Below are 19210 nucleotides of genomic sequence, written 5' to 3'. Positions count from 1 at the left end.
GTGATTTAATCCCAAGCCACTCTCTAACTGCAATGAGCCACTCGGCTGAGTCCAGTCAATCCACAGAACTGTGAGAGATGATAATTTGTTTTAAGCCACCAAATTTTAGGTTGGTAGCTAAAACTAACGTTTCTAGAGATAAATGAAATGTGTTGTACATAGATACATAATACATACACATGTAGATATATGGATAGATATAAGATAAACACTAGATTAAAAACACAATTGCCAAAATTTAAAAATAAGGTGTATGTTTTTCTGCCTTTATAAAAATTATGGCTAGTATTAGGACTTTCATTCAGTTTATTCATTCATTCATTTGCAATATGATCTGCTAATGGGATTGAAAATCACATTATTAAACATATTAGTTATATCCATAAATCAAATATTTATGGGCTTAAAGCCTATGAGAAAAGTGACATCCTTGGAAACTTGATCTATGTCAAGAGGTTGCAGTGTTACTATCTTAAAATGAGATATGCCTGTACTGAATCCTATACTTTGGAGGGAAGAATGAGGATGCTACAAGATTTGTAGGTATGTTGTAGCTCTAGGTAGCCCCCACCCCACCCCCACACTGGCCCTTTTAACTCCACTACAGTCTTTCTTAAAAAGAAAAACCCACCTATTCTTTGTGACAGTACTTCCATCCCCCTGTTTTGGTCCAGTGTGATAATCTCTCATGGTCAATTTCTATCTTCTTTTGCCTTCCTAACAATAAAGAAGAGTCTCAAATTACTTGACCCTGTGCTTCGATTGCTTGCCCCTAATTTAGTTTGCCTTCTTATTCTCACCAATATGAAACAAGTCTAGATGGACACACTGTTACCGATGACTTAATACTGCACTATAGGTTTATTGCTCAATTTCAGTAGTGCTAGGGTAGGTAGAAATTATATTTGTGCTATTACATATCATTATTAAATAACATTTTCCAACGTATAGACTTTTGGTGAAATAAATCTTTAATAAATAATAAAATATATAAATACATTGGGCCAGGGAATTTTTTTGATCAGGGTGGTATATTACTAGGAAAGTGTCCCACATAAAAAAATTCTGGGAATTTGTGTTGTGAACCTCCTTTTAAAGTTTTAACTTCTGTTTTTCTGATTATACATGTAAAACATATTGACTGCAAGAAATTTGGAAGTAACAGAAAAGTACTTTTTTTTTAAAGGAGAAATATATAACAAAATTTGTATTTTAGGCTCTGCATCGGCATATGCAAATACCAATTGACTTATTTTCATAAGTTTCACAGGCAACTGTAGCTTGGTATGGCCAAACTGAATAGCCCCCTCTATAGTTCTAGAACTAATGTCCACACAGTCACCCAAGACAGAAACTTGGCAGGTATCCAAGATTCCTTTCCCCACCCCCCATGTCAAATTAAAACCTTCAAAACTTTCGTCTTAATTTATTCTTTAATTAGCAAATATTTACTAAGTCCCTCCCTTCATGAAATGGTGATGCTGAACTGCTCATCTTTTATCTTCCTATCCTGTTTTATTCAGTTGTTGCTACCATGTTGCTCCTGGAATGGATGTTTCTAAAATATGCGTTTGATCTTACAGTGGCTTCTCAGAGCTTTCAGAGTAAACTTCACATTCTTCATTTTGGTCACTGTAACCTTCATGACACCACATTGGCCAACCTCATCTCATTCCATTCCCCATCCCTGGCATCTTAACCCCCAAGCAACTTGCTGTTCCTCAGGTATATCATATTCTCATTTGCTTCCCTTGCATCGTTGTGGAAGGCCCTCCTCTTTCTCTTTTAATAATAACATTGATATCTATTTGTCTTATTTTCACTCAATAACTCCAGGAAGCCTTGCCAACCTCAGCCTGAGTTATACGCCTCTCTTCCAGTTTCACTTAGCCTACGATGCATGTCTCAATTATAACATATATTTATCATATATTGCCTTACTTATCTATCTGCCTCTCCAAAGTATAATAGGTACTTGAGAAATGTTTATTATGTAGATAAATGGTATGTCTTTGGAGATTGCTTCTTTTTATGATCTGGATCACTTTGTGAATGAATTCTAGAAGCAGAGGATCTAGGTGTTAAGTAAGGATTTATTTAAGATATGGATAAATAAGGAAAGCTAGGATAGGAAGGACAATTTATCATCAGAGATGAGAATGGAAATAAGTAGTTACTTTGGGTTAGTTAATGAGGGAGTGGCTCTTAGTGGTTTTACTTTATTTTTTATCAGTGGTTTTAGATTTTTTTAATCAGTGGTTTTAGATATCACCAAAAGCATGATGAGGAGAAGGAAATATTCTGAACATTCAGAAAAATTATAATGTAAATAATTTAGTCATGTGATAGTCACTTTGATAGTATTTAAATGAATGTCCATATTGTACATAAAAGTGTATAATGGAACAATAATAATGTTTTGAAGGTAAGGACCAAATTTAATGTTTCTTTAGTATTCCGTATATTGCCCCTTTTATAAGGTGTTTGAATAAATTATTTCTACTGTCATTGAAAATATATCTAAGAATATTAAATAAAATGTGTAAAGAAAGTACAAATCTTTGAGCATTATTTTAAAATATTTTAACCAGTAATTGCACATCTGGGAATACAGTGCAAATAAATGATACTAATATACATGATAAAATGTGACTATTAGTAATAATACCTCAGGATATTCTTGAGAATCAACTAATAACATATGCAGAGCCCTTTCTACTTCTTAATAGAGGTTAACTGCTGTTAACTAATGTTATTAATATTTGTTTTTTTCATGTTTTTTTAAGTTAAAAATAAATATCTGCAAACTTTTAAAAATACAAAACTAGTAATGAATGAAAAAAAGTCAGTCATGCACTTGTAGTCACATAGCATAGATTCTCCTATTACACTTCCTTGAAAATTGCAAAGTCACAGTAACTAGTAGTTTGGGGTAAAAAATCTAATTTAAGAATGAATTCTTCCTATTAAGGAATTTGCTAGGTTAATTTGAGTCAGAATGAGATTTAAACTATTGGAAGGATAAAATGGAAGAAGATACTTTATAAAAACTGATTATTTAGCTCATATTATTCACAGACTAAGAGTCCAGTTAGTATTAATTCTGTTTACTCTTTTTTATTTTCTATGATTGACTATCTCAGGCAGTTTTATTCATACAAAATATATTTCTCATTCAGACAAGGGAAAAGAATAAGTTTGTCGGTTTTTCTAGTAGTCGTTTATGGTCTTTTTCAGTGTTAATTTCTTTCTTTATCAATGGTAAATTCCATGAGGGCAAAACTGTGCCTGATATTTTTTTCATTCTTATGTTCCAAACATGGTACTTGGCTCAGAGTGATAAATAAGTATTTATTTGTTCAACAACAAATGATTGGATGAAGACAACCTTATTACAACCATGTATTTATATTATGTGGTTCAAATAAAATTTAGACTCTAGATTTGCGTGTTAAAGAACAGCATTTTAATGCTGAATTTGTGACTGTTTTCTATTTCTAACCATTTTATTTTCCACTGAATGATCTGGATCTGTTTGGTTTGTCCTAATGCCTAAGTTATTGCCAAGTTTTAACTTTGGAAATAGCAAGGATTAACTAGAATACTCTAGTAGGTTCTTAATATTTTATTCCAAGCTAATTTTCACCCAGTGAATCATAATTTCACATATTTGGAGTTGTCCAAAACGTGTATGACTCAATTTTTAAAATTCTATTTATGCACAGAATGAATTTTTATTTTAATATTTTGCTGTCTGTTCCTGTCTTTTTTATTCTGTCTCTTACTGGCTAAATAAGATATCCTGAAGCAAATACTCAGGAGTTCCCTTAAAAGCACAAATTCCCTAGAAAGCAGGAGTAGAAAATAGCTATTGCCTGCTTTTGTTATTTTGTGCTGATTTTTAACATTCTAGAATATTAACAAGTGCTTATTATGTTCATGATTCATGTAGATATATTCTTAAATCCTTTAATTTAAATTTAGAATACTATAAAACAAATAGCACATATTTTCTATGGTATCTGATGAAAATTTTTCTTTTCTATTTTTAATGCATTCATTTAAAGCCCTATTTTACAAATGTAGAATATGAAAGCCAATGGGTTATTATCTTTGTTTTGTATTTGTTAACCTAGTTAATAGTACTAATATAAATTTTAACAAAAATGTTCTCTATTTTAAATATGAGTACAGCATCACTTTCAGTTAAATACATCTGTTATAGTTTATCAAAATAACATCCTCGGACTGTATTCTTTTGATTAACCAAATATCCCCTCTCTTTGTCTTTTTGAGTAACAGCATGCTTCTATGACTCTTTAATTAAGTGACCTTTCCTTACATTTGTCTTGACTGGCTTCTGTTTACAGAAATTGTAAACCAATTGAATGCTCTGAGCAGCTTAGATGAAGATCAAGATGACTGCATAAAGCAAGCAAATATGCCTTCAGCTAAATCAGCCAGTTCCTCTGAAGGTCTAAGAGCTTTCTTCCTTTCTTTCTGCTTCTGATTGCCTGTATTTACTGTGACCTGCTACCTCTTGACTTTCTGTCTGTACTTAGCTGTCAGTTTTGTCTTTGTGCATTTCCTTTAATAAATTTTCTTTGGTAATTTGTAGTGCACCAACAGGCAACAGCATAACAGAACTTACCATCTTTAGCAAAACCCGTATCAGGATGATAGGCAGTGATTTTAAAATATCTTATAAGATAATAATTGGTCATATGACATATTTCTTGAGTTAGCTTATATATTGTAACAACATTGTTTTAGAAATATTTGCTTATATTACATCAGTTTGAATTATTCATTAATTTAGGAGTGAAAGACGTTTTTTCTCAATATATGTTAGTACTTTTTTATTGAATCAAGTAAGATTGAGATGAGTTTCTCTATTTTCTGTTATTTTCAAATTCATATGCATATGTCTGTTTTATTTTATTCGAATATGTTGGTATGCTACAAAATACTTGAATGGCATTCTTTCATTGGTAAAATGCTATGTCTTATTATTTGCAGGTATTATTAGTGTAAATTTTTACAGTTTGAAATGTTTCATGAATGAATGATAATTATGCTTAACTCTATGTAACCACAGTGAACTGACACATGTGTTTATTTTCAGAGCTTATCAACAAACTTAACTTTTTGGATGAAGCAGAAAAGGACTTGGCCACTGTGAATTTAAATCCATTTGGTGATCCTGATGTAGCAGAATTAAACCCGTTTGGAGATCCTGATTCAGAAGGTAGCACATTTTTTCTTTACTTTTGAAGTCTTTATTTAGTCAAGTTCTCATGATTTGTAAGGACAGAAAGAGATTTTTTTGTTTTGTTTTAAAGACTTATAAATTTTGTTTATAATGACTATTATTTATTCAATACCACTTGCAATTGATTAGCAATTCTGGATAGCTTCTATTGAACTATTTTTAAAGAAAAAAGAAAGCCTACATAGACATTTACTTGGGGCTTATTTTTTTTTAACTCTGTATTAGTTTGGTCAAATAGGAAAGCTCTAATATTAGATATAACAGTATTTTACTTAGCTGGCATACAGTAAAGTCTCATTATTTTGGCCTTACCAAGCAAGATCAGGTTGTGGGAAATACCCATATTAGGATGATGGAGGTGGCCTCTCTCTTTATATGGCTTCTCCACCCTCACACCTCAGTCTGATGAGCCTCTCCACCCCTAATTCCCTGTCTCTAGCTGGGAATTATTCTCAGTAACAAAAATTAAATTGTGCATGTGAATGTCACAGAACAGAAGAAAAGATTAAGAGCTACTCCTGTCATATATACAACATATATAGAAGAAATAAAACCAAGGTTTTTTTTTCCTTAGTCATTTTTCTTATCAAGTAGTTTCAAACTATTAAAGCTTAGAAAAGAGCTTTAAAGAAATAAGACCTTTGTTTAATTAAAATCTGTTTGCTCAAAGTAAATGCAAGAATGGGTAACCCCTGTTTGCATGTTTTAGACTGCTTTTATGACATCCTCATGAGCTTTAAAGAATTTTGCTACTGCCGATCATGGTGAAAATACGATTTCAATTTAAGGATTCACTGTATTAGAGCAATATCATTTCATAATCTACTTCTTCTTCTTCTCCTTCCTTTACTTTCTCCCTTCTTACCAAATTCTAAATTAGTAAGTTTAGATTACTGAGATTGTATTTTTTTGTGACTAATTTTATATTAAAGTATTTGAAATCTTAATGATTATAATACATCTTAGAAGTAATCTGGTTCAGCAGCCTCTTTTCACAGATTAGGGAGCTGAGGCCCAGAGGAATTAAGTGATTTGAATAAGAACTTCAGGTAAATGGAGGTGGAGTTGGAGCTAAGATTACTAATCAAGTGTCTTTTTTTGACCACAAAGCTCCTTAATAACATAGTATATATGTCTGAATACACTGAGTTAAAAAAAATTACCAAAATATTTTGAGATAGGAGTATTTGAGCTTTTCATTTTAAAATTAAATAAGTAATTTTTAAAAAACATATGTGTGTCTGTTTCCAAGGTATAGAAAAGAGTACTACATAATGTATATATTGTATCTCTATTTTGGAAAGGTTAAGAGAGCCTGATTCAGAATCTTTAATTATGCCTATAGAGCTAAGAATAAACTTGACAGCCAATATTTTCTTTAAATAAACACTTCTTGAAGACTTTAGAATAAGTATTTTCTATGAGAAGAATACTCATTTTTCTTGAAATAATTTATTATTAATTTTTATGATTAAAAACATGCATTCTCAAGTAATGCAAGTAGTTAGGAAAGAAAAAAATGTGTTGTGGTTGTTTAGATATTTGTTTTTTTTTTGTTTTGCTTTTATAGTTTTATTTCTCCTTTTAGATTCATGACAGTCTGTGCTTCAGTGACCTGTTTAGAAAGTCATTTTAAAATGTATGTTATCCTTTAAATGAAATAATCTCATCTTAAACTCTCCTTTGTTGCTATTCTATCATCTTTAAATCTTGCTCTATAGTTTGAGTACTTTCTTGCTTTTGGTTTTATAACTTATGAACTTGCTTGGATCAATTTTTGTAATCCTTTACCTGAAAGTAAAAATAAAAATGGTATTTCCATTAAACAGCTTTTGTCTATTTTGTTAATAAAAAATTGAGTGGGCAAAAAAACTCTTCAGTCTCTTCTACGCTCAGAGAAAAGAAAATGCTTCATTTAGATTAGTATAAAGGTTATAGTGGTGTTTGAGTATTATCCTGGTGTTACTAAAGATACAGTTACTGAGTCTCTTCTCTACCTTAGGCTGTTTTTAAATTCATTTCACTGTTGATTTATTATGATTTTATGAATTCTGTTCAATACTTTATGATTGCTTCACCATGGTGTATAGAATTTCAATTTAGAGTTGTTTGTTTTAGTTATCTTTTCAATATAAAGACAAAATAATTTTTCTGGACTAATGTATAAAGTATAAGTAAAAGTAGTTTGACTCTAAAATATGAAAATCATATATATATGTCAATGAAGAGATTTTTATGTTAATTGGATTATATTGTTTGAAATGTCACTTATGAAACAATTATTTTTCTTGAATATTTTAATAACCAATTTTCTGCCTTCTTCTCCTAGAAATATTTTGTTAGAGTTGCATGGCATAATTAAAATTACTTTTGAACTGTTCTGTGATTATCAGCTCTCTGAAACTTTTTTCCAATTTAGGGAAGTGTTTATATCATTAAAATCTAAATTTTAAACAGTTTTATTATACATTCCAGTTTGGGGTGTATTTTTTTTTTTTTTTGGTGGGGGGCCACGCTATGCAGCTTATGGGATCTTAGTTCCCTAACCAGGGATTGGACCCAGGCCCATGACAGTGAAAGCACAGAGTACTAACCACTGAACTGCTGTGAAGCTCTCCCTGCTTTTGTTTTAAAATATTAATAAACATAAAAGCAAAATGCTGGTACTAAGTACTCCATAAGTATTTTTGAAGGACATAATACTATCATAGTGCTTTTTGTGCTGTGAAGTCAGAATTTTATTTTTAAGAGTACCTTTGTTTTCAAATTGAAATTTGTAGTAAAATTTAGAATTTAGTGGAACACATCTATCTGCTCAGTATGATTTTAATGTAGCTCTTTCAACTTTTAAGTCTTGTTATTCCTTTATGTTATTATATAAAGTATTGACTGAATATGAATTATGTTGAAAAGGCCCATTAAAAGCTGTAAAGATTTAAGGTCTTATAGTATACAGAAACCTGGTCTTTGACGACTTCACAAAAACAAATTCAGTGACATATGGTGTATTTTTGATATATTCCAGAATGAATTTTCAGATTCCTAAGTGATCTCTGCTTGTGTAACTACTAGAGACCATTCCAAAATTAAGTTCATTTTATGTTTTTTTTAAAAGCAGAAATTTTTATATATCAGTTTGGGGTGGGACAACTTAGTATAGTGAAATAAAATAAGCAACAATAGATATTGTACCTCTAAGAAGGTTCAAATTTCCAAAATCAGCATACCATAATGTCAATTTAGAAGAGATGCTAAGAGCATTAACAATTCAAAGATGCTATTTCAGAGAGCACCTAGAGAAGTAGACAAAAATCTTAGATATCACATCTTTTGAACTTAGCCCCTCTAAAACATATTATTGATTTGCACTCTTTCAACCTCATAGAGTATTAATTCGAATATTTTTGAAGACTAAATATATAAGCAAGTATCAGGTAGTATTAATTTAATTCATCTTTTGCTATTGTTTTCTAGAACAAATCACTGAAACAATTTCACCTAAAAAACCAGAAGAATCCTTTTATAGTAATAGCTATAATCCCTTTAAAGAGGTACAGACTCCACAGTATTTGAACCCATTTGATGAGCCAGAAACCTTTGTAACTGTAAAGGATTCTCCACCCCAGTCTACAAAAAGAAAAAATATAAGACCAGTGGACATGAGCAAGTATCTCTATGCTGATAGCTCTAAAGCTGAAGAAGAAGAGTTGGATGAGTAAGTACATTTCATTTTGCAATCATCATATTTTAACTAAAGAGGTCTTTCTGTAATATATCTTTGTGTGCATGTGTGCTCAGTCATGTCTAACTCTTTACGACCTCATGGACTGTATAGTCCACAGGCTCTTCTGCCCAGGGGATTATCGTGGCAAGAATTCTGGAGTGGGTTGCCATTTCCTCCTCCAAAGGGTCTTCCTGACCCACAGATTGAACCCGCATCTCCTGCCTTGGCAGGTGGATTCTTTACCACTGAGCCAGTTGGGAAGCCCTAATGTACCTTTAGTTGGGTAAAAAGAGGTCTGCTGCTGCTGCCTCTGTTTAGTCACTAAGTCATGTCCAACTCTTTGGAATCCAATAGACTGTAGCCCACCAGAGTCCTTTGTCCATAGGATTTCCCAGGCAAGAATACTGGAATGGGTTGCCATTTCCTTCTCCAGGGATCTTCCCAACCCAGGGACTAAATCCATGTCTCCTGCATTAGCAGACAAATTCTTTACTGGTAAGCCATCAGGGAAACCCAAAAAGGGTTCTGTCCCTACGTTAATATACAGTTTATAAGTTAGTATCTGTCTCATCCCAAATCTAAATTTTTATAATCTTGACCCTCATTCTTTCACCCTCTTTCACATGATTATGTATGCATCTTAAACTAACAAATGAAGGAAGTATGTTTCTGGAGTCTCTGGTTAGAATTCCAACTGTATCTTCCCAAGCAACTATGTTATAAATGGTACATAAGTGTTTTTAGTTGATTCTTGAAGGCATTACACTTCAGTTATGTTATGGGTCTATTGTGGGAGCCAAGTAATTATTTCTGATAAAGATTTGGTGAGAAGATTTATTCAAATGCCAAGCAATGAGATCATGACATTTATAAATTCAGAATTATCTGCTTTTGCATTATTATTTCTACCTAAAAGAGAGGTTTATTGACCACAGGCTCAATATATAAATAGTGTGATTAGGGCTTCCATTTTACTCAAATCCAGATTAGGAATAGAAGAGTGCATTCACATCGTATTCTGGAATTGTACACTGCAACCCATGTGGCTGCACACTGTGGCCCTGAGTATGTTTGAAAAGCACCAATAAAACTTTTAGCCATAATGGAGTAGCATGGAGTATTTATAGCTTCTTGTCTTACATAACTAAAAAACTGAATAAAATGTATAAAACAACAGTTTTCGGACATAAAATTGCACAGGACCCCTGAGAGAGCAGAAACAAGGAATGTGGACACTACAGTGGTCCAAGCTTTATTAATGGGAGAGTATTTCCAAGTGCAGTTCAGGGAGAGAGAACCCAAACACTCCAGAATCTCCCTGTGCTGAGGAGGCAGTTTGGACTTTGAAGGTACGAGGTAGCTAGAATTTGTGTACAGAGTATCAGAGAGGAGAAAGCTACTCATAAAGAGTTTCAGCAATCTGTAGAAAGTTTCTCTTGAGTCTTTGCTGCTGCTGCTGTCACTTCAATCGTGTCCGACTCTGTGCCACCCCATAGATGGCAGCCTACCAGGCTCCCCCGTCCCTGGGATTCTCCAGGCAAGAACACTGGAGTGGGTTGCCATTTCCTTCTCCAATGCATGAAAGTGAAAAGTAAAAGTGAAGTTGCTCAGTCGTGTCTTGACTCTTAGCGACCCCATGGACTGCAGCCTACCAGGCTCCTCCATCCATGGGATTTTCCAGGCAAGAGTACCGGAGTGGGGTGCCATTGCCTTCTCTTGAGTCTTTAACTGAGTACTAATCAGAGTATAGGGCTTCCCTGGTGGCTCAGACAGTAAAAAATCTGCCTGCAACACAGGAGACCCCGGTTCGATCCCTGGGTTGGGAAGATCCCCTGGAGAAGGGAACGGCTACCCACTGCAGTATTCTGTCCTGGAGAATTCCACGGACAGAGGAGCCTGTTGGGCTACAGTCTGTGGGGTCACAAAGAGTCAGACTTTGACTTCACAATCAGAGTACACATATGAGGAAGTTACTGAGAACAAAGGATTAGACAGAACAATCCTGGGGTTCACTCAGGATCAAGAGTGGTTTGGATTTCCACCAGCCAGAGAGAAAAGACATCCTAACATTTGGGACATCGAGTTGAGTCCACAGAAAAGTATTGTCCCAATAGTGGGACTAAATTAACCCTTGACTAAAGGCTGTTGTAGGCTTTCCCAACGAAGTTTAAAAGCAAATCTCAAAAGAATCAGAATAATTTCACATAATTGTATCCCACACGGAGCCCAAAAATATTATATTAAAAAGAATGCCAAAAAATTCAGCATCCAACACAAAATTCACGATGTCTGACAGGCAATCAAAAATTGATCAGGCGTGGAAAGAAGCAGGAAGTTCTGACTACCAATAAGGAGGAAACTCAGTCCTTAAATATGGATGCAGAAATGGTTCAGATGATGAAATTAATAGACAAATGTGGTAGTTTAACTATTATATAAATATACTCCAGATATTCAAGAAGGTGGAAGAAATTATGAGCATGGAATACAAAAAGTAAATTCAGGTTCAGTTTATAAAGAGGAAATATACAAAATCTGATGAAAAATACACTGGATAGGATTAATCCCATGTTAGATACTGCAGAAGAAAGTATTAGTGAACCTAAATACTTAGCAATAGAAACTCTCCAGATTAAAACATAAAGGGAAAAAAAATGAACAGAGGATCAGTGGGCAACTTCAATTAGCCTAACATAAGTGTAACTGAAGTTCCCAAAGGAGAGGAAAGAAGATGAGGGAAACAGAAAAACATGTGTAAATCTACAGGTATGAGCAGCTGGATGAACCACAAGAATGATGAAGAAAACTGTACCCAGGCTTCTTAACAAAAGCAATTCAAGTTAGAAGATAGTTGGGGTAATATATAACTACTGAAAGAAAGTAAGAAAAGTCACTCAGTCGTGTCCAACTCTTTGTGACCTCATGGATGCACAAGGTTCCTCCATCCATGGAATTTTCCAGTCAAGAGTACTGGAGTGGGTTGCCATTTCCTCCTCCAGGGAATCTTCCCGACCCAGGGATGGAACCCAGGTTTCCCGCATTGCAGGCAGATGCTTTTACCCTCTGATACATAGTCCAGGAAAAAGAAAAAAACCTGCCAAAACAAATTTTTATTTCCAGGGGAAAAAAAAAAAGTCAAAATAATGGACATGTCCAGACATGCAAAACCTGAGAGAACTCATCATTATCAGACATGCTTTGCAAAAAATGTTACAAGGAAATCCTTCAGGCAGGAGAAAAATGACAGTATTTGGAAATTTGGATCTACACAAAGGAATGATCAGCACAGGAAGTGGCAAATAGAATATATATAAAATACATGTCTTATTTTTAAAAATCTCTTTAAAAGATAATTGATCATTTAAAGTGTAAATAACAGTATATTCTGGGTTTTGGATAGGGGTAGAAATAAAACAAATGACAGTAGTCACACAAGGGCTGAGCATGGGGAAATTGAATACTGTTTTAAGCTTTTTATACATGTTATTTGAAGATATACAGTACTATCTTTTTTTCACGGATGACAATCATTTATGTAGAAAATTATAAGGAATTTCTACAAAGACTACTATAACTAAAAAGTAAATTTAGCAAGGTAAAGGATACAATATCAATTTATAAATTCAGATGTATTTCTCAATAGTAACAATTAACAATCAGAAGTAGAAAATTCTAGAATACCATATATAAAAGCATCCAAAAAAAAAATAAATAAATAAACCAAAACTCAGGGATAAATTTGGACGAAGATGTTCAATGCAATACCTGTGTGCTGAAAACAATTAAACATTGCTGAGACAAATAAATGGAGAGAAATGTTATAGCCATAGAGTCAAACTGATCCATAGATTCAGTTCTATCCTAATCAAAATTTTGGTGTATTTTCTGTAATAATTGATAAGGCTAATTCTAAAATGTATACAGAAATATGATGGACCTAGAATAGCCAAAAGAATTTTGTAAAAGAATAAAGTTTGAGTATTTACACTACCCAGTTTCAAGACTCATTAACCAAGACATTCTAGTATTGGCTTAAAAGTAAACATATAGTTAAATGAAAGAGAACATAAATAAATCTATAGCTAGACCCACACATATATTGCCAATTGATTTTTGACAAAAGCAGCACAGGAAGTCAGGCAAGGATAATCTTTACAACAAATGGTGCTCAAATAATTAAAGGTCTATTTCCCCCAACCCCTCCAGAAAAGAACTGCAGTCCTTACCTCACAACAAATATAAAATTTTACTAAAAGTAGATCATATACCTAAAAGTGAAAACTGAAACATGGGAACTTTTAGAAGAAAACATAGGAGAAAAATGAATTAGGCAAAAATTTCTTGAATAGAATGCAAAAAAAAAAAAGTGAAAGTAAAAAAGTTATAATTTAGACTTCTTTAAAGTTAAATCTTTTGCTGTTTAAAAAATACATGTGAAGATAAAAAGGCATGCCACAGTGTAGCCAGACTTTTTTGTAAAATACCTATCAGTCAAGACTTCTATCAAGTATATGTAAAGAACGCTAGCTCAGTGATAAGACAGACCGTCTTTTTTAAAGAGAGAAAAGATTTGAACAGACATTTCACAGAAGATACAAGAATAGCCGATGTGTACATAAAAAGTTGTTCAACATCTTAGTCATCAAGGAAATGCAAATTAAAACCATGTAAGATACCAGCACACACCCACCTGAATTGCTCAAATTTAAAAGACTTTACTATACAAGATACTGTCAGGGACATGGAGGCACTGGTACTCTCAGAACTCTCAAAGTTCTAAATGTAGCTATTTTAGAAAAAAAAAATTTCCCGTTTTTGAAAAAGTTAAACATATTCCTATTGACCTAACCATCCCATTCCTAGGTATTTAACCAAAAGAAATCAAAGCGTATGTCCACAAAAACTCATATACATGAATATTTAACAGCTTTATTTATCATAATAGCAAGATATGGTAATAACCCCAGTGTCCACCAATAGTCAAATAAATAAGCAAATTGTAGTGTATGCGTAACAGTGGAATACTGCTCAGTAATAAGGAACAAATTATTGATACATATAAGTGCATGGATCAGTTTGAAAGTTGTTATGCTGACCGAAAGAAGTCAGACCAAAAAAGAGCATATACTATATGATATCCTTTATTTAAAACTAGAAAATACAAACAGTCTGTAATGAGAGAAAGTAGACCCATAGTTGCCTGAGACTGGAGGTGGAGGGAGGGATGGATGGATTAAAAGGGATGCAAGGAAACTTTTGGAGAATTGGAAATGTTTGTAGTCTTGATCGTGCTGATGGTTTCACGCTTATGTGCATATATAAAAAACTCATCAAGTTATACTTTTTAAATATGTGCCATGTATATCAATCATACCTAAATAAAGCTGTTAAAAAAAAACAAAAACCCACAGCAATATTTAATTTTATTAACGGAAATAGTCTGTCACATGAGTGATTCCTAGCCTAGATTTCTTGGGCTTTAGGTTTGTTTGATGAAAATAATTGATGTGAAACAGGGGAGATCTACAGAATATTTTACATTTTTGAAAAGCTAAATAATGATATTTGCTTACAGTGGCTATATGGGTCTTTGTTTTCCTTGGAAATACTGAATTGCATTGAACTGATGTTATTTAGACCTTAAGAAAAATAGTTATTTCTTTCAAAATGCAGTGTAGTAGGAAATTTTTTCAAAATATGGGATATATGGGTTGAGAGGAGAATAATAAAAAGGCTCCTTTGATGTACAAAAATTGGGAGCATTTGCTTTGTGCAGTAAGAAATGTCATCCCTCTCCTGTACATTGGTCAACTCCCATTTTGAGCATTACTTTGCTTCTAGGTGCTGCACTTTACAAGGGGCATTGATGATTCAAAGCATTAACAGAGTAGAGTGAACAGTCATTAAAATCTTCAGAAACCACATCAAATGAGCAGTGACTGAGGACATAGGGACTGTTTGACTTAGTAAAGAAGTGGTTTAAGGGAACTATAATAACCAAGTTTAAATATTTGTAAGGCTTATTTGAAAGAAGAAGGTAGTTGACTTGTTTTCTGTTGCCCTGGAACTGCATTTCTTAACCTTTGCTCATTTTACAGCACATGGGTAATAACTCTCACATGTGCTACATGCTTCCATGGGCATAGCTAGGTTTTAATAAAACTAAAAAATAGTTCTTACCTCCTATAAGAACAGGAATTATGTCATGACAATCATCTGATTCAAAACCCAGGTTGAGATCTCAATACTAAATAATAACTATACAGGAGTTGAAAAAGTTGGCTCTAGCTGAAGTTGTTGTATTTGTTTTCTTTGAAATGGCTAATGTGTGATCAAAATAAAATTTCTCATGGGTGGTGTAGGTGCTGAGTAATAACCACACACCTAGAGTATTTGAATGTAAATGCAAACTTTAAAGACAAACATTCAGTCACTCCAAGATGCATGAATATTACACAATGTACACACACCCTGCTCTCTCCTATTAACAAATTAAAGAGACATTTAATGTTTGCTTAAACTTTTAAAATGCCTTAATAAAAACTAAAATCAGAATGACTAGGTGTTTCCTTTTGACCATTCTTTTTCTACATGAAAGTCACAGCCTTTACAAGTTTCCCATGAGTAAAGAACATTCTGAATTGCTCAATCATCTGAGGTTACCAGAGGAGCCTACAAACACTCAGCTTTTTTTGTAGGAACATTATCCATAAATCTCAAAGGTTGCTTGTCAGCTACTAATGTTCAGGAAGAACTCTGTGTTAATTACTTACCTGGTATTTCTCATCCTTGTCTCTAGAAGTTCATAGGTCCAAATTAAGTGGCAAAAATCTTCCAGAAGTTGTTCTTACTTCAATAATAAGCTTATGACTTTTCATCAAGATGCCTGTATGACTCATCTTCCATTACCAAACTCTTCCTGTGTCTTCTGACATAAAACTATCACAAACAAATAGTGCTGAGTTCTGTGATGTGTAAAACAGCCTTCAGAAATTCAGCGTACCTGTCAGCTCCAAGAGAATGTATGCATACTTAAGTGGCTTTAGCAGTTGTCCTTTACACTTATCAACTGTATGGTTTTCTCAGTTTTCTCATGTTGGGGGTTAGTTCAGCCCTTGCAGTTATGTAGGAAAACTGAGAAGTGATAGAGCAATAATATTTTTCAAAGCATTTATGAGATGAACTTTTGAGGTCCAACATGAAATCATTGGTGTGGGTGTACATCGATTTCTCAAGGGAAGTTGTCATTGAAGTTTAATCAGAAAAGCCACACGCTTATTTTAATACTATTGAATTGTTTTCCCAAAAAAATATAAACTTTCAAAGTGAGAGGAAGAGAGTATAAGTTTCACTCCACACTTTGTTCACTGTGTTTGCTAACCCTATTTCTAATCAACGTTAGTTCTTCTTTCTGTAATACTTTTTCTTATGTTTTTTTAAAAAATGAATAATATCATTTAAAGTTACTCTGTCCAATTTTCCACTTAATATAACTGAGTTTTTAATTCACAATGAATTAATGATACTACTAATGTATTACTTTTGAACAGTACAAGAATAAAAATAATTCTTGTTTATTCATAGTGATATGAGATGCCTTGAAATAGATGATTCAGATCAGAGTTGATTAACAGAATGTGGAAATTATGCTAATTCCTTTAATAATTTTTCCTTACTAAAAATGCTGTTCAAGTATTTTTAAATGTACTTATTAGAAATTATGTAATTTTTTTATTTTATTTTTTAATTTTACAATATTGGTTTTGCCATATATCGACATGAATCAGCCACAAGTATACACGTGTTCCCCATCCTGAACCCTCCTCCCTCCTCCCTCCCTGTACCATCCCTTTATAAAACTCCTAGAGGAGAACATAGGCAAAACACTCTCCGAAATTATGTAATTTTTGTCATTACCAAGGAGGGAAAAATTTGTGTGGGCTCAGTTGCGTCCGGCTCTTTGCAGCCACATCAAGAACCTAGAAAAAGAAGAGCAAATACACAAAGCAATCAGAAGAAAGGAAATAAAGAGCAGAAATCAATGCAACTGAAAACAGAAAAGCAACAGAGGGAAAAAAAAATCAATGTCACAAAGCAGTAGTTCTTTGAAAAGATTGATAAAATTGATCATAGCATAACTTGTAGCAGAACCGATAAAGAAAAAAGAGAGGATACAAATTACCAATACCAGAAATGCAACCAGGGATATCACTACAGACCCTGCAGACACACAAAGATAACAAGAGAATACCACAAAAGAAAGTTTACACACATAAATTTGACAACTTCAATGAAATGGGCCACTTTCTCAAGAAAGACAACTGTAACTCAGCCAATATGAAATATATAAGCTCAATAGCCATAAAAATGATTTTTAAAATTCAGTTTATAATTTTAACCTGGAGAAGGAAATGGCAATCCACTCCAGTACTATTGCCTGGAAAATCCCATGGACAGAGGAGCCTGGTGGGCTACAGTCCATGGGGTCGCAAAGAGTCAGACACGACTGAGCAACTTCACTTTACTTCACTTATAATTTTAAAGCTCTCCAAAAAGAAATTTCCAGACTTTCTTTTCGCAGGAGAATTCTATGAAACATTTAAAGAATAATAATTACCAATTCTGCACAGTCTCTTTCAGAAAATAGATGAGGAGACACTTTCCAATTCCTTTACGAAATTAGTATTACCTTGATACCAAAACCAGACAACAACAGGACACAAAAAAATAAAACTACAGACCAGTATCCCTCATGAATGTTCCTTAACAGAATATTGTCAGACATAATTCAACAAAATGAATTATACACCATGAATAGGTAAAGTTTATCTCAGGAATACCAGGCTGTTTTAATATTTGAAAATTAATCAGTATAATCTACCATGTTGATAAACTAAAGAATAAGAATTACATGATCATATTTATCAATGCAGAAAAACATTTGTCTAAATACAAAGTATACCAAAATTCAAGTGGTTAGAGGGAGGCGGAGAGATGTGAAGAAAAAGGATAGTTCTAGATATCTGTGTAATACTAAATAAGTTAAATAAAAGTTGAATGCAACTCAATATTGTAAATTCAGTTATATAAAACACACTGAAAAATTGCCTGTCTTAAGGCATTTTGTCATTTTCTTCTGTTAAGTACAAATCCTTTGCAATGTGCCCAGTATACTACTGGAGATCAGTGGAGAAATAAATCCAGAAATAATGAAGAGATGGAGCCAAAGCAAAAGCAATAACTGGTGATAGAAGCAACATCTGATGCTGTGAAGAGCAATAGTGCATAGGAACCTGGAATGTTAAATCTGTGAATCAAGGCAAATTGGAAGTGGTCAAACAGGACATGGAAAGAGTGAACGTTGACATTTCAAGAATCAGCAAGCTAAAATGGATTGGAATGGGTAAATTGAACACAGATGACCACTAAATATCTACTACTGTGGGCAAGAATCCCTTAGAAGAAATGGAGTAGCCATCATAGTCAACAAGAGTCTGAAATGCAGTACTTGGATGCAATCTCAAAAACGACAGAATGATCTCTGTTTCTTTCCAAGGCAACTCATTCAATATCACGGTAATCCAAGCTATGCCGCGACCAGTAACACTGAAGAAGCTGAAGTTGACAGTTCTATGAAGACCTACAAGACTTTTTAGAACTAACACCCAAAAAAGATGTCCTTTTCATTATAGGAGACTGGAATGCAAAACTGGGAAGTCAAGAAACACCTGGAGTAACAGGAAAATTTGGCCTAGGAGTACGGAATGAAGCAGGGCAAAGGATAATAGAGTTTTGGCAAGAGAACGCACTGGTCAAGAGAACGCACTGGTCAAGAGAACTCTACACATGGACATCACCAGATGGCCAACAACAAAATCAGATTGACTATATTCTTTGCAGCCAAAGATAGAGAAACTCTAAACAGTGAGCAAAAACAAGACTGGGAGCTGACTGTAGCTCAGATCATGAACTCCTATTGCCAAATTCAGACTGAAATTGAAGAAAGTGGGGAAAACCACTAGACCATTCAGGTATGACCTAAATCAAATCCCTAACGATTATAGAATGGAAGTGAGTAATAGATTTAAGGGGGAAGATCTGATAGACAAGAGTGTCTGATGAACTATGGATGGAGGTTCATGACGTTGTACAGGAGAGAGGGATCAAGAACAGAAATGGTATGGACCTAACAGAAGCAGAAGATATTAAAAAGA

At 33.6% G+C, this 19210-nt stretch overlaps 1 protein-coding gene across 31 annotated transcripts in view; it reads left to right on the top strand.

Annotated features, from left to right (window-relative positions):
- The window catches only part of EHBP1 (EH domain binding protein 1), a 580191-nt gene that overhangs the window by 385731 nt on the left and 175250 nt on the right, over positions 1–19210 (top strand). For 16 of the 31 annotated variants that reach the window (XM_086326384.1, XM_086326385.1, XM_086326386.1 and 13 more), the window contains 3 exons: positions 4371–4475; positions 5126–5248; positions 8747–8987. In XM_086326384.1, coding sequence (XP_086182510.1) covers positions 4371–4475; positions 5126–5248; positions 8747–8987 — 469 coding nt within the window. The remainder of the gene's footprint in view (positions 1–4370; positions 4476–5125; positions 5249–8746; positions 8988–19210) is intronic. The other 15 variants (XM_086326398.1, XM_086326394.1, XM_086326393.1 and 12 more) reach the window with 1 other exon arrangement.

The sequence above is a fragment of the Bos grunniens genome, chromosome 11 (genome assembly GCF_055505025.1).
Source record: "Bos grunniens cultivar Pamir isolate PY7600 chromosome 11, Bosgru_T2T1.0, whole genome shotgun sequence".
In the NCBI taxonomy this organism is placed as follows: domain Eukaryota; kingdom Metazoa; phylum Chordata; class Mammalia; order Artiodactyla; family Bovidae; genus Bos; species Bos grunniens.
This window is presented reverse-complemented; position numbering and strand designations above follow the sequence as displayed.